The 16,090-nt window shown below is 38.2% G+C and overlaps 1 protein-coding gene across 2 annotated transcripts in view; it reads left to right on the plus strand.

The window, feature by feature from the left end:
* Window positions 1-16,090, plus strand: part of ARHGAP29 (Rho GTPase activating protein 29) — a 71,842-nt gene that overhangs the window by 38,386 nt on the left and 17,366 nt on the right. For both annotated transcript variants that reach the window (XM_047785260.1, XM_047785261.1), the window contains 3 exons: window positions 55-243; window positions 972-1,109; window positions 15,882-16,039. In XM_047785260.1, coding sequence (XP_047641216.1) covers window positions 55-243; window positions 972-1,109; window positions 15,882-16,039 — 485 coding nt within the window. The remainder of the gene's footprint in view (window positions 1-54; window positions 244-971; window positions 1,110-15,881; window positions 16,040-16,090) is intronic.

Genomic DNA, 16,090 nt, shown 5'->3' on the forward strand with positions numbered 1-16,090 from the left:
TTGTACACTAGTATTTCTTTCTTGTTCTGTATTTAATACTTTTTTTCTGTGTAGCTTGAAACAGAGACTGCTCTTAAAAAGGCAAAATTGTTATGCATGCAACGTCAAGATGAGTATGAGAAAGCAAAATCTTCCATGTTTCGTGCAGAAGAGGAGCATCTTAGCTCAAGTGGTGGATTAGTAAAAAATCTCAACAAGCAGCTAGAAAAAAAGCGAAGGCTGGAAGAGGAGGCTCTTCAGAAAGTAATCATCTTTTTTGTTATTTGCAAGTTGAATTAGCAATCATCTGCTGAGGCTGGTTCTCAGACTGGAAAGCGGATCAGGACCACCTGGAAGGCTTGTTGCAGGAGGCCACTGGGCGCCATTCTCCCAGGTCCTGATTCAGTAGCTCTAGGGCTGGACCCAGGCAGCCTGCTTCTAACAAGTGCCCAGGTGCTACTGCTGCTGCTGCTGTTGCTGCTGGGGGTCCACACTTTGAGAGCCACTATGCCAGGAGATTTCTGCCTATCCTTTGAATTTTGGGGTTTGTGAATGAAGTATCTTGGAGAAGGTAGTAGTTTAATTTTTCACCTGATTGTTCAGAAAGTTGGCCATTTAGGCAGCTGTGTATGTGTGTATTCTTTCCAGTACCTCATAGCAAGCCTGGGCTGAGGCTCTGTGTTATTTCTACAGTATGATATGACAAATTCTATAAGAAGGTTATATGGAAAGTGGTAAATAGAAAAGGTTCTTAAGTAGCAGTGGATATTTATTTTATGGTAGTTGTAAATCATACTTGACTATCTGTAAAAGTCAAGTGCTCTTGAATCACTGACTGAAACAGAGTATTATGTTTTAAAAACACAATATTTCAGAACTTTGGTGCATAAGCCTTTTCATTTATTTAAACCGAGCTGTGCTAGAATAAGTATTTGTTTTAAAAGATAGATTCAGTGAGCCAGTGTTACTTTTTTTCTTTGATATTCCTGAAGGTAGAAGAAGCAAATGAACTCTACAAAGTTTGTGTGACAAATGTTGAAGAAAGACGGAACGATCTAGAAAATACCAAAAGGGAAATTTTAACACAGCTCCGGAAACTTGTTTTCCAGTGTGATCTTACCCTTAAAGCTGTAAGTAATTTCCTCAGTATTTTAAAGAGGAAAAAAAGAGTGTATCTGGCAGAAGGGAGAGGAATGCTCAATGAGTCATGATTCTTAGGGGATTTAACTTTGAGATTAATGGAAAGTTTAGAGTTCGAAAGGCGACTTTCAGTTTTTAATAGTGGTATGGGGTTTGAGTTACATTTTTTATCTGGTTCTGCACTCCACGGATTAATGACTTTGTTCAATTAAAATGGAAGTCTGAGAGTTCGAAAAGGCCTCTATACCACTGTCTTTCTTCGCTTGGTGGACAAAATGGACTTAACCCCCGACACTTCCATCAGCAGTGTGAGATTTGTTCTTCAAAACTGAGTAAACAAAGTACTGAAATTGAACCCAGGTTTATTTGAAGACAAAGCTTCCTGTTCTCAAAGGTTTTCACTTGCCCCTTTGAAATGGTTTTCATAAAACATTTATGTGCAAAATACAGTCAGCCTTCTCTGTCCTTGGGGTCTGCATCAATTGATTCACTCAACCATGGATTGAGAGTATTTAGGGGAAACTTCTTCCAGAAGTTTGCCGAGAGCAGACTCTGAATTTGCCCTCCGCGGGTAATTATTTGCACAGCACTTAACCTCACATTAGGTATTATAAATAATCTAGCATCACATTAGGTATATGAATAATCTAGCATCACATTAGGGATATAAATAATCTAGAGAGGGTGTGAACTGCACAGGAGGTTGTGCACAGTTTCTGTGCAGACACTACCATTTATATAAGGACTTGAGCACCTGTGGATTTTAGTATCCATTCGTGGCCTGGAAAGAGTTCCCCTCAGGCACCGAGGGCTAACTTTTTTGGTGTACAATTCATGAATTTTAACACATATATAAAATCGTGTAATCACTACTGTCACAATCAGGATTCAGAACAGTTCCATTACTCCAGAAAAAAATTTTCTCATGCTGCCTCTCCGTTCACCCCTTAGACCTGCAAGGGTTCTCCATCTCCTTCTGTTCTTCAGGCTTCTCCACGGCATCATGTCGGTAGAATCAGAGTATATATCTTTTGGATACTGGCTGCTTTTACTCAGCATAATGCTTTTGAGATTCATCAGTGCTGTGCATGTGTCAGTAGTTCCTTTGTTTTATTGTCAAGTAGTATCATCCACGATTTGTATGTACCTCAGTGTATATACCCTTTCACTAGTTGGACGTTTACATTGGTCCCAGGATGGGGTGATTAGGAATAGAGCTACTGTGAATATTTATTTACAGACTTGTGTGTGAATATAAGTTTTCACATTTCTGGGGTAAATTCCTAGGGGTGAAATTACTGGGTGGTGTGGCCATTGTCTGTTTATAAGAAATTGCCAAACTTTTCCAGAGTGCCCATAACATTTTTCGTTCTAACTAGCAACGTGTGAAAGTTACGGTTGTTCTGCATCCCTGATGACACTTGTCTGTTGTTGTTTTTATACATTGGCTGTTCTTAAGTGTGTAGTGGTAGTTAGTGGTAGTGGTTTTAATTTGTGTTTTCGGAATGACCCCATCAAACATCTTTTCAAGGGCTTACTTGCAGTCTGTATTTTGCCTGGTCTTTTTAATTGAATTGTTTTCTTGTTATTGAGCTTGCGTCTGTTGGCTTCCAGTCAGAAGCCTCTCTTTGTTCTTTTAGTGGTGTGTAGTATCTTTCAGGGAGCAAAAAGTTTATTTTGATGGAATCTAACTTAACAATTTCATCTTTTATGGGTCGTGCTTTTGGTACTTTATCTAGGGTGCTTCATTTAACCCAAGGTCTCAACGGTTTTTTTCTGCTGAAGGTTTTATAGTTCGACATTCAGAAATGATCCATTTTGAGTTAATTTTTATAAGATGTGAAGTATAGGTTGAGGTTCATTTTTTGCATATGAATGTTGTATTAAAATTATACCACTGGGACTTTAATTTATAGCGGTGACTGATATGGAGAGATCAGTGTCATTGAAAAATGAATTAGATTTCCTGAGAGAAGGGGGCACGCTGGGCCGCACAGGGCCATACAAGTACCAGGTTTGGTAAAGCAGAAGCTGAAGTGAGCAAAGCCTTTATTGGTGTTTGTGAGGGAAAGGCAAGGTAGGAGAGGATAAGCAACATTGGACTGGCTAGTCTGAATAATTCCAGTGGGCTTTGGGGTGTAGTGATGGCCTCCAGTTGCTCCGTCCCTGGCCCTGGGATGATTTAGGACAGGGGAGAATATTGGCTTGATGTGTGATAGATAGAAATGGTTGGAGGATTGCATGTGACAGACGTGCATTCTCCATGGCTGAGAATTGGCTGGCCTTAGGAGGATCAGTCTGTCCTCAGCCAGCAGGCTTTTTAAGATGTCAGACCATCATTGAAATACAGAAAACAAAAAACATGGTTAATACAAGTCTCCACTTGTTCCAGTACCATTTGTTGAAAACATGGTGCCATTACCATTGAATTGCTTTTGCATCTTCGTCAAATTCAATCGACCATATTTTTGTAGTTCTATTTCTAGAGTCTCTGTTTTGTTCCTTGGAGATAGATGTATATATGTGTCTATCCTTTGGGCAGAACCCTACTAGGTTGACTACTGTCGTATAGCGGGTCTTAAAATCAGGTACTGTGAGTCTTCCAACTTTATTCTTTTTCAAAATTGTTTTGAGTATTTATGATTCTTTGACTTTGATAAAAATGTTATAATCAGCTTCTCTGTATTTACAAATAATCCTGCCAACATTTTGTTCGGAATTGTGTTAAATCTTAATCGGATTAGGGAGAATTGACTGTATTTGCAGCATCTTAATTATATATAAAGTTGTCCTGTCTGTGAACACAGTATGTCTTTTCATTTATTTGGCTATGTGATATTTTTTTAATCAGTATTTTGTGGTTTTTAACTAAGTCTCTCCCATATTTTGTTAGATTTAAACCCATGTGTATATATGTTTATTGGGGAATCTATTGTGACTTGGTATAAATAAATACATACATTATGTATATGTGTGTATGTATCTATCATAAATGCACACATTTAATTTCTGATTCAGTTGTTCATTGTTAGTGTTGAGAAATCCAAATTTTTTTGTTGTTGATCTTCTATCTTGCAACCTTGCTAAACTCACTTATTCTAGGAACTTTTTTTTGTGTGTGAAATCATTGGGGTTTTCTACATAAAAAATCATGTTATCTGCAAATAGAGACAGTTTTCTTTCTTCCCAAACTATATTTCATTTTTCCTTTTCCTTATGTCATTGTCTAGGACTTTCAGTTCATCATTGAGTAGGAGTGGTGAGAAAAGGTATCTTTGCCTTGTTCTTGATTTTTAGAAGAAAGCACTTAGTCTCTCACCATTAAATTTGAAAGCTATAGGTTTTTTTTAAAAGATATCTTTTATCACATTAAAGAATTTCCCCTTTTTCTGGTTTGCTGAGAGTTTCAATTATGAAGATGTTGGATTTTATCAAATGGGGTTTTTTTGCATCATTTAATTGATGTGATAATGTAGTTTTCCTTCAGTCTGTTAATATGGTGGATTACATTTGATATTTGAGTTTTGATCTAGCCATGCATTCTTAGGATAAGCCAATATTGATTATGATGCATTATTCTTTTACATATTACTGGATTCAGTTTGCTAGTATTTTGTTGAGTATTTTCCTTTGTTAATGAAAGATAACAGTATTATGTTTTTGTTTTGTTTTGTTTTTTCTTATACTGAGTTTGTCTGGTTTTGGTATCAGAATTCTGGCCTCATAAAATTAGTTGGGAAGTGTTCCTTCCTATTCTGTTTTCTGGAAGAGATTGTGTAGAATTGGTGTTATTTCTCGATGTGGGTGGTGGCATTCCCTGGTGAAAGCGTCTGGGCTTGGAGTTCGCATTTTAGAATATCTTTCTCTGTATATTCATTTTCCTTTGATATAGGCCTGTTTGAGTTAAATTTTTTTAGGTGAATTTTAGTAGTTTGTGGAATTGGTCCCTCCCTTTCATCTGAGTTGGTGTATTTACATGCGTGAATGTTTATAACTTTTATCCTTTCATTGTCTCTGTGAGCTACAGCGATAGCCTCTCTTTCATTCCTGATACTGGTGATTTGTGCCTTCTCTCGTCCTCTCTCTCTGGTTAATCTAGCTAGAGGTTTATAAATTTTACTGATCTTCTCCAAGAAAAACAGCGTTAGAGTTCACTGGGTTTTACCTATTTTTCTTTTTAAAATTTTATTTCTGCCTTTTATTCTTTCTGCTAGCTTTGGTTTTATTTTGCTTTTCTTGTTAGCTTCTTAAAGGTGAAAGCTTAGATTGTTCATCAAGACCTCTACTTTTTTAATACAAATATTGAATGATTTAAATTTCCTTCTCACCACTGCTTATCTACATTCCACAAATTTCGAATATGTATTTTTATTTTTAAACAGTTAAGAATGTTTTCTAATTTCCCCTCCCTGGATCTTCATCTTTTACTGGCAGATATTTAGAAGTTTGTTGTTTAATTTCTAATTATTTGAGAATTTTTTAGCTGTCTTCTGATACTGATTTCTATAGTGAAAGAAATACTTTGTATGATTTTAATTGTCTTAAATTTGTTATGATTTGCTTTATATGGTTTGTTCCGTGTATGCACCTGAAAAAAATATGTATTTTTTTTGTTGGCTGGAGTAGTCTGTAAGTGTCAATTAGTTCCTCTTGATTTATGGTGTTATTCATTTCTTCTATGTCTTTGATGATTTATTTTTCATTTTCAGTTACTGAGAAGGGAGTTTTGAAGTTTTCAACATATTGTATATTTTTAGGTCTATCAGTTTTTGCTTTATGTATTTTGAATCTCTCAGTTTCTTAAACATTAATGATTGTAACATATTCTTGGTGAATTGATCCTTTTATCTTAATGAAATGTCTTTTTTTATCCTAGTAATTTCCTTACATTTTACTCTACATTAATACTGATGGAACTGTTTCAGTTTTCTTTTGATTATTTTTAGCATGGTGTATCTTTTTCCATTCTTTTGCTGTTAATTTAATATATATATTTATATATTTTTATGACCACTTAATACATATATGTATATATATATATATATTTTAATGACCACACTTGTGGCATATGGAAGTTAGCAGACCAACAGTTAAATCTGAGCCATAGCTGTAGGTCTGTGCTGCAACATTGGATCCTTTAAGCCACATCATCAGGCCGGGGATCAGACCCACACCTCCACACTCACTCAAGCTGCTGTTGTCAGATTCTTAACCCATTGTGCCACAGCAGGAAATCCTTAATCATTATATATTTTTTCCATTTTTAAAAAAGGTTTCTTGAGGTGTAGTTGATTTGCAATGTAGTGCTAATTTCTGCTGTACAGCAAAGTGATCCAGTTACACATGTACACACATTCATTCTTCAGTATATTTTCTTTTTCCTTTTTCTTTTGGCTGCCTGGTGGTGTATGGAGCTCCCAGGCCAGGGGTCCAGTCTGAGCCGCAGTGGTGGCCTGCGGCAGATCCTTTAACGCGCTGGGGTTTGAATCTGCTTCTTCGCACTGCAGAGACGCCAGTGATCCTGTTGTGCCACAGCAGGAACTCTCATTCTTCGTCATATTTTAGGTGGAGTTCTTATATAGCGTATTGTTCAGTGTTGATTTTTTTAAATCTCTTTTAAGTGAAATGTTTAGACCATTTGTATTTAATGTAAATATATGCTCAGATTTAGACCTACTCTTTTTTATTTGTTTTCTGTTTGCACTTTATGTTTCCCTTCATGTCTTTTCCCTTTTGTTTGCCTCATTTTGGATAAATTGATGACTTTTTAGAATTACATTTCAATTGATCTGTTTAATTTAGCCATTAAAGATTGAATTTAATCCATTTTAATTTATATAGTACAGTTTTATCTAAAATGGTTATCTCCATTTTATCTATCATCTACATTTTAATTTATCTATTGTGTTTTATATGTTTCTATAGTGTTCCTCCTTTAAATAGTTGCACTAGGGGTATTTACTTATGTGTGTGTATGTAAACTTTTCATTCTACTTAGAACTATTTTACCAATATTTTACCAAGTGCCAGAAGAATGTGGAAACTATACTACCATGTAAGTTCCTTTACCCACTTTGAGTTGTAGTTGGTATGTGTGTGTTACATCTAGATACATTGAAAACCTCACCAGACACACTTACAATTTTTTTTTAAAGGTCTCATATTTTAGAGAAGAGAAGCACAGTGGTTTTTAAATTTACCCAGATAGTTATCATTTCTGTTCTTATTCTCGCTGAGGTTCTGCCTTCTTTCTGGCATCATTTCTCTTTTGTCTAAAGAACTTCCTTTACCATTTCTTTAATAGTTGGTCTGCTGGCAGTGGATTACCTTAGTTGTCTTTCATCTGAGAATGTCTTTGTTTTGTCTTCATTTCTTTTTTTTTTTTGTCTTTTTTTTTGCTATTTCTTTGGGCCGCTCCCGCGGCATATGGAGGTTCCCAGGCTAGGAGTCCAATCGGAGCTGTAGCCACCGGCCTACGCCAGAGCCACAGCAATGCCAGATCCGAGCCGCGTCTGCAACCTACACCACAGCTCATGGCAACACCGGATCGTCAACCCACTGAGCAGGGGCAGGGACCGAACCCGCAACCTCATGGTTCCTAGTCGGATTCATTAACCACTGCGCCACGACGGGAACTCCGTTGTCTTCATTTCTGAAGGATGTTTTCAGTGGATATAGAATTCAGTTATTTTCTCACAATACTTTGAAAATGTAATTGCACTGCCTTCTGGTGTCCATAGTTTCTAATAAGAAATCCATAGTCACTTGAATCATTGTTGTTCTGTGTGGAATGTGTTGGTTTTCTTTGGCTGCTTGCAAAATTTTTTCTTTGGGTTTCAGCAGTTTGATTACAGTGCATTTGGATGTGGATCTCGTTGAGTTTCTCCTGTTTGGGGTCCCCTAAAATTCTTAAATCTGCAAGTTTGAGTCTTGGAATATTTGGAAAGTTTTTGGCTGTCGTTTCTTCAAATTTTTTTTGTAACACTCCTCTTCCTATAAGTTTTTAGATCTTTCGTTACTATCCCACAGGAATGTAGGACCTTTTTTCCCCAAACTTTTTTTTTCTCATGATTATTTATTTTATTCTACTGATCTAGCTTCAAGTTCACAGACTCTTTCCTTTGTTATCTCTGTTTTTCTATACCATCAATTCAGTAAATTTTTTGTTGTGGATATTGTGTTTTCAGTAGTAACATTTCCTTTTGTTTGTTTTATATCTTCCAATTCCCTGCTGAGACTTCAGTCTTTCCATGTTTCAAGATGGTTGGCCCTTCTTGAAACTTATGTCTGCTTTAAGTCTTCATAGGATAATTCAAATAGCTGGGCCCTCTCAACGTTGGCATCTGTGTATTGTCTTTTCTCTTGTGAGTCATTGAGATTTTCCTGGTTCTTTGTGTGACAAGTAATTTTGGATGATATCCTAGACATTTTTAATATTACCTTATGTAACCTTAGGTTTTCTTTATAACCTGTATTGAATGTTGATTTTTCTAAAAATTAGCAGACATTTGATCCAGCTAGGTTCACACTGTAGCTCCTAAGGTTTCCCTTCTAGGTCCTCAGGCTGGAAAACTGCACTCAGCTAGTCTGCTGCTTGGAGAACCGAGTAGGGGGAAGAGAAAGAGAATGAAACAACAGGAGTGTCCGACCCCTCACTCTCCAGATCAGCGTTTTAGATGGCTCTTGTGCTGCCACCCATCACTCTCACAGCCCCAAGACTTCATCTTGGGCTCAGGGCAGGAGAGAAAACAAACATGCCAAAGAATCCAAGTAGTTCCCCCACACCTTCAGCCACATGTGTTGGAGAAGGATCTGGTACTGGCTGGGAAACACAGTAGCAGAAAAGAACAAGGGGAATTGTATCACCCGATTGGTCACCCCTTGGTTTGTAGTTTTTCCACACTTTGCTGCTACGCGAGCCCTCCCATAGCTAGTCCATGTGTTCTGTCGAGAGTTTTTAGGTGAATTCAGTGAGAGGTGGAAAGGAATGAGCCTGTTCCATCTGAATCAGAAACCCTTCTTAAAGTTTTTTCTCAGTGTTTAAAATTGTATCTCATTTATTTGCCAAATTCTGATTAATTAATTCGTGGTTAACTTACAGAGTCAATTTTGGTAAAATTATTTAAAAGAATTACAAAATCCCAGGATTTGAGGGTACCATGTAAATCCCTTAAGCCAACCTTTTACCTTTCCCAAATCCTTTTCACCTCAGACAGTAGCTGATGACAGCCAGGATGGACCATGTGCTTGTTGGGGTGTGAGGCCCTTTGCCTATATTAACTCTTTTAATTATCACACAGCCCTGTTACAAAAATATGATTGTTTTTAGCTCTATTTCTCTGATGAGGAAACTAAAGTTTAGAAAGCTTTTTTTCTCAAAATGTGCTCCTTGGACCAGTCATATTCTTATTTCTTTGGGAGCCTGTGAAAAATGCAGAATCTTGGGTTTCAGGCTAGACTTGTGATATCAAAATCTGCATATTTGAGCAAGATCTCCCGCATGATTTATATGTATGTTAACTTTTTTGGAAACACCTGGGCAGAGGAATTATAAATGATTTGATGAGGGTCAGCCGGAGTGTACGTTGTAAAGCTGGGACAGAACCCGGCTGAATGACTTCGGAGCCTGTGCTCCTAAATACTGACCTGTCTTGTGGAATATGATTGGGCTTGAACAACTCCAAAATTAACATAATTTTTATGCTGAGCTTTAAAAAAGTCTGTTTTCTTGTGGACCTTTCAAGTCATACTGTACTGATATAATCCCTCTTCCACAAGATAGCACTTTAAATATTTAAGGGTTATTGTTACCTTCCCTCCCTGGACGTTTTTGCCCCAGACTGGCCACCTCCAGATCTGATTACTTTTCTTCATATTATATGGCTTTTCATTTTCTCATGGGCTGCGATCTTGTTTGTGTACCTCCCTCTTAAAAAGTGATGCTATTTGGGAGTTCCGTCGTGACTCAGTGGTTAGTGAACCCAACTACCATGAGAACGCAGGTTCGATCCCTGGCCTCACTCAGTGGGTTAAGGACCTGGTGTTGCTGCGAGCTGTGGTGTAAGTTGCAGACACAGCTCAGATCTGGCATTGCTGTGGATGTGGCGTAGGCCAGCGGCTACAGCTCCAGTTGGACCCCTAGCCTGGGAACTTCCATGTGCCTTAGGTGTGGGCCTAAAAAAAAAGACAGAAAAAACAAAACAAACAAAAAAAGCGATTCTATTTGGTGATCCAACAATTTTGATTTCCTTTCATTCAGAGTGATATAAACAAGAAGTTACCTAATTTTATATGTAACAACTGTATGTAGTGATGAACACTATTCATATAAAAGCAATGTAAGACAGATACTGTTCTCAAGGAGTTTAGCATTTATTTAGGGAGAGAGAATTAATATTTCTGAAAAATTGGAGAGCAGTGCATGTCAATGTATGAAGCACACTCTGAGGTTAAAATTCCCAAAGTTGAACAAATCCCCAAACTCCTGAAAATCACAACAGTATGTAGTGTATAAAGACAGTTTATAGAAAGGTTTTATTCATATATATATGTTTAATCAGTCAGTTTTACTTATTCTGTATGGCGTTATTCACATGCAGACCCAACCACATACCAAAGTCAACATTCAGTTCTTGAACATAGGTGTTTTTTTCCTGGGAAAGAACTGTGATTTTCTCAGATTTCTTTGTTTTCTTCTCCATTGAAAGCAGGAAGATTGGGGGATTTTGGTGACTTATTTTGCAACATCATCTCTCAAGTTGGTTTTTAAAAAATTTTGTTTTTTTTTTCTCTTTAGAATATACTGTTGCATATATAATTGTAGAGAAAATAAAATCATTTGAGATATAAAGATGCTAGACACTGAGGTTCACTCACTGTCTTAAGGAAGATGGACGAATCAGATTCATGTCCCAGCAGAATTGTGAGTTGTATCATGAGCATCAGGAACTACTCCCGAATATTTAAGCTGTGGTGTGGGCTTGATCCCTGGCCCAGGATCTTCTGCGTGCTGCTAGTGTGGCCAAAGAAGAAAAAGAAAAAAGAATTTCTCCTGAATATTCAAAATTGTCTTGATAAGTTATGAAGTTTTGAAGGGTATGGACTGTGGATCATAATTATGTTGCTAAGTGAGAGGAAGGAGAAATGCTGAGGCCAGTCACTAGGGACTTACGTCATTGGGCTTTGAAGAATGGGAAAGTTAGTCCAAGCGTTTTCCTTTTGTTTTAGAGAGCATTCAGGAAAAAATTTGTCTGAAAAAAATACGGAATAGAAAATTATACTGAACAAGAATTAATTTTTAGATTATTGCAAATCTAGATGGGAGAAACTTTTCCCATTGACTTGAAATTATGCAGTTATTTAGTAATTACGAAATTATTTCAACAGGTGCCAGAAAAATTTGTGTTACTCCATGTACCCATGGAGTAACTAAAAATTGGATGTAGATGATGAAAGCTGGGCTTGCTTGGAGTTGCAAGTCCTGTGTGCTTGGGTGAGCAGCACCCGAAAACGTGCAGAATTTCCCTATGACTTTGGTAACACTTTCTACTACTATTCACTTGCCAGAACATTTCCCTTCTATGAAATGCTTAGGACACCGTGCTTCATGTTGGGGACCTAGAATAAAAGGACCAAGTCCCTGACTCAGGGAGCAGAGTAGGAGACAAAAAGAGGCGTGGTAATTTTTGTGACCCACCCTAGTTAAGATGCCCAGCACGTCCTGCAGGTTCTGCTCCATGGGGGCCTGACCAGCATTTCTGTTACGTGAGGGAGAAGGCTTGAGTGATTGAGGGAAAAGAGGTTTTGAGGGAGGGTTAGTTTGTAAAATTTTTTTCTGGGTGTTCTCATTGTGGCTCAGTGGGTAAAGAACACAGCTAGTATTCATGAGGATGCGGGTTCCATCTCTGGCCTCACTTAGTGGGGTAAGGATCCAGGGCATACGTCACGGATGCGGCTTGGATCTGGCATTGATTGCTGTGGTTGTGGCGTAGGCCGATGGCTACGGCTCCAATTTGACTCCTAGCCTGGGAACTTCCATATGCTGGGGGTGCGGCCCTTTAAAAAAAGAATTTTTTTTTCTTTCTATTGAAGTATAGTTGATTTACAGTGTTATGTTAGTTTCTGGTGTACAGCAAAGTGATTCAGTTTATATATATATATATATAAATGTTCTTTTTCATTACAGGATATTGAATATAGTTCCCTGTGCTATACAGTAGGACCCCGTTATTTATCCGTTCTATATGTAATAGTTTTCACCTGCTAGTCCAGAACTCCCAAACCTTCTCTCCTTCCCTCTCTGCCCCCTTGGCAACCAAACGTATGTTCTCTCTGTCTGTGAGTCTCACTCTCTTTCATAGGTAAGTTCATTTGTGTCATACTTTAGATTCCATGTATAAGTGATAACAGAGGGTTTGTCTTTCGAATTCTGACTCTGCTTAGTGTAATGTTCTCTAGGTCCATCCATGTGGCTGTAGACGGCTTTATTTCATTCTTTTTTATGGCTGAGTAACATTCCATTGTATGTATGTATGTACCACATCTTTATCCATTCATCCGTCAGTGGATATTCAGATTGTTTCCATGTCTTGGCCGTTGTGAATAGTGCTGTAATGAACATAGGGGTGCATGTGTCTTTTTGAATTGTAGTTTTATCTGGATAGATGCCCAGAAGTGGGATTGCTGGATCATATGCTAACTCGGAGGAACTTTCACACTCTTCTCCATGGTAGCCGTACCAACTTATATTCCCACCAGCAGTGTAGGAGTGTTCCCTTTTCTCTGCACCCTTTCCAGCATTTGTTATCTGTAGACTTTTAATGATGGCCATTCTGACTGGTGTGAGGTGGTACCTCATTGTAGTTTTGATTTGCATTTCTCTAATAATTAGTGATATCAAACATGTTTTCATGTGCCTTTCGGCCGCCTGTATGTATTCTTTGGAAAATGTCTCTTGAGATCTGGGTTTTTATTATTGAAGTATATGAGCTGTTTGTGTATTTTGGAGATTAAGCCCTTGTTGGCGGCATCATTAGCAAGTATTTCTTCCCAGTCCATAGGTTGTCTTTTCATCTTGTTTATGGTTTCTTTTGCTGTGCAAAAGCATGTAAGTTTAATTAGGTCCCATTTGTTTATTTTTGGTTTTATTTCTGTTGCCTTGGTAGACTGACTTAAGAAAACGTTGGTATGATTTATGTCAGAGAATGTTTTACCTGTGTTCTCTTCTGGGAGTTTTATGTGTCATGTCTTCTATTTCAATCTTTAAGCCATTTGGAGTTTACTTTTGTTTATGGTGTGAGGGTGTGTTCTGACTTCATTGATTTACATGTAGCTGTCTCCCTAGGGAAAAGAGATTTTAAGATTGGGCTTCCTATGTATATTATTCCTTAAGGCTTTATTATTAATAAGTACCCAGAGACAAACATTTAGCAGATTGAGTCGTTTATGCCAGTATGTTCATTTGGCTTTTTAAGATTGGTGTTTTTAATTAGATTCATAAAGTTTCGTAAAAATTATTTTTTAAAAACATGTAGTTACTTTTAGAATCCAGAGAGTAAGTTCACTTTACCGTTAACTGGAGAGCTCCCTGATAAGTACTGGCTACTGGAATTAAACTTTACCATCCGCAGTTTTTATTTCCTATATTCCCTGAAAGAATTAGGGCACACACAGGCTGTTCTGTTACGTGCAGTTTGCAAATACTATTTATGCTGACTCTTAGTTATCCTTGGAGAATGGCTGTCTCTCCTGGAAGGGACTTAGAAGCTAGGCCTAAGTTCAGCATGTCGTCAGGTATAATCAAGAGAGATGAAGAAATAACGTTCAGCCTGTTGAAACTTGGCATTCATTCACATTCCCCGCACAGGAGCTGGGGTGGCATTAAAAAAAAAATCAGACCACATTGTAGCTCTTAACACCCTTTAAAGCCTTGCACTGGCTTCCTGCTGTACTGAAATCCAGACGCCTTACCTTGGTTGAGATGACTTCTGCCCTTCCTGGCCTCATTTCAAGCTCAGGCTCCACATTGACCTTTCATCTGTTTCTTGAGCACGACGAGCTCTTTCTTTCTCAGTGTTTCCCTCACTTTGCACTCCGTCTCCCTTGTGCCTGGTTCGGTCTTCTCCGTGAAACGTTGTACTGTGTCACACCTCAGTTTGGATGTTACCTCCTGAGAGAGCCTTCGCCAGACTGCCCCATGTTTGACCCTTTTGCAAACACATACCTGGTCATACTCCATAACCCAACAATCTTCTATTCATAGCAGTTTTAGTACCAGAAATTATTTATTTAATTTGTCCTCTTTTTCCAGCACCAGTCTCAGGAAAATGCAAATTCTTATGAGGACTGGGATCTGATCTATTTATTTGCCATAACATGCCCAAAGCCTGGGTTTTTGTGAACGATGGAGAGGCTGACTCATGTACAGCTCTGAGAACAGAGCTGCCATATTGTCAGCATCCTCCGGTTGGTGGAATTGTTATTGTTACCATAAGTGGCAGTGGTATATTTAGGCAGCTACACAAACTCATGGACTAGGGTATTTTGAATAGATTCAATATAGTACCTAATTATAAAAACCAAGTGCTGTAGGATACATTATAAACATAAAACATTTCTACTTTTATAGGATTGAAAAAGTAAAAGTCAAAATGATAATACTCTGGAATTCTTGTCCCCATGTTTTTCAGTTTTAACAATGTTGGTCAGACGACAGAGTACAGAGCTGGGAATTCTCAAAAGCACATCTGTCTCCTAAAGTCGTGAACCATTAGGGGCATAGGGTTGTATTTTTATTTTTATTAATTATTTTTTAATAGTTATTTCCCCAATACAGTTTTTTTTCCTACTGTATAATATGGGTGACCCAGTTACACATACATGTACACATTCTATTTCGCACATTATCATGCTCCATCATAAGTGACTAGACATAGTTCCCAGTGCTACACAGCAGGATCTCATTGCTAATCCATTCCAAAGGCAGTAGTCTGCGTCTATTAACTCCAAGCTCCCCAACCACCCCACTCCCTCCCCCTCCCCCTTAGCGACCACAAGCCTCTTCTGCAAGTCCATGATTTTCTTTTCTGTGGAAAGGTTCATTTGTGCTGTATATTAGATTCCAGATATGAGTGATATCATATGGTATTTGTCTTTCTCTTTCTGACTCACTTCACTCAGGATGAAAGTCTCTAGTTCCATCCATGTTGCTGCAAATGGCATTATTTCTATTTTTTTATTTTTTTGTCTTTTTGTCTCTTCTAGGGCCGCACCCACAGCATATGGAGGTTCCCAGGCTAGGGGTCTAGTCAGAGCTGTAGCTGCCGGCCTACGCCACAGCCACAGCAATGCCAGATCCGAGCCGAATCTGTGACCTACACCACAGTTCATGGCAACGCTGGATCCTTAACCCACTGAGCGAGGCCGGGATTGAACCCACAACCTCATGATTCCTAGTCAGACTTGTTAACCACTGAGCCACGATGGGAACTCCGTAGTGTTGTATTTTTAAACTTTTCAGATTAAAGTCAGTTTTGCTGGCGATGATTGCTCCTAGATATTAGATTAAAACTTTTTTTTTTTTTCTCATTTAGACCTTTTACAAAGTCAGGCCACTGTATCAGGGTACTCACAATGATATTCACTATTGAATTCTTCACTGTATGGCCTTTTTCTTGGTGCTGTCATGTAAAATAAATGTATATTTACATGGCATCCTGTATAGCATGAGTGATTTTGCCTTTTGTTTTTGTCCGTGATCGTAGGTAACAGTTAACCTCTTCCAGATGCAGCACCTGCAGGTGGCCTCCCTGGCGGACAGCTTGCAGTCTCTCTGTGATGGTGCCAAACTCTATGACCCGGGCCAAGAGTACAGTGAGTTTGTCAGGGCCACGAATCCAACTGAAGAAGAAAAAGTTGATCGGTGAGAACTAATGTATGGGTGAAATTATTTCAAGAGATAAAAATCTTTACT

The sequence above is a fragment of the Phacochoerus africanus genome, chromosome 6 (assembly GCF_016906955.1).
Source record: "Phacochoerus africanus isolate WHEZ1 chromosome 6, ROS_Pafr_v1, whole genome shotgun sequence".
Classification (NCBI taxonomy): Eukaryota; Metazoa; Chordata; class Mammalia; order Artiodactyla; family Suidae; genus Phacochoerus; species Phacochoerus africanus.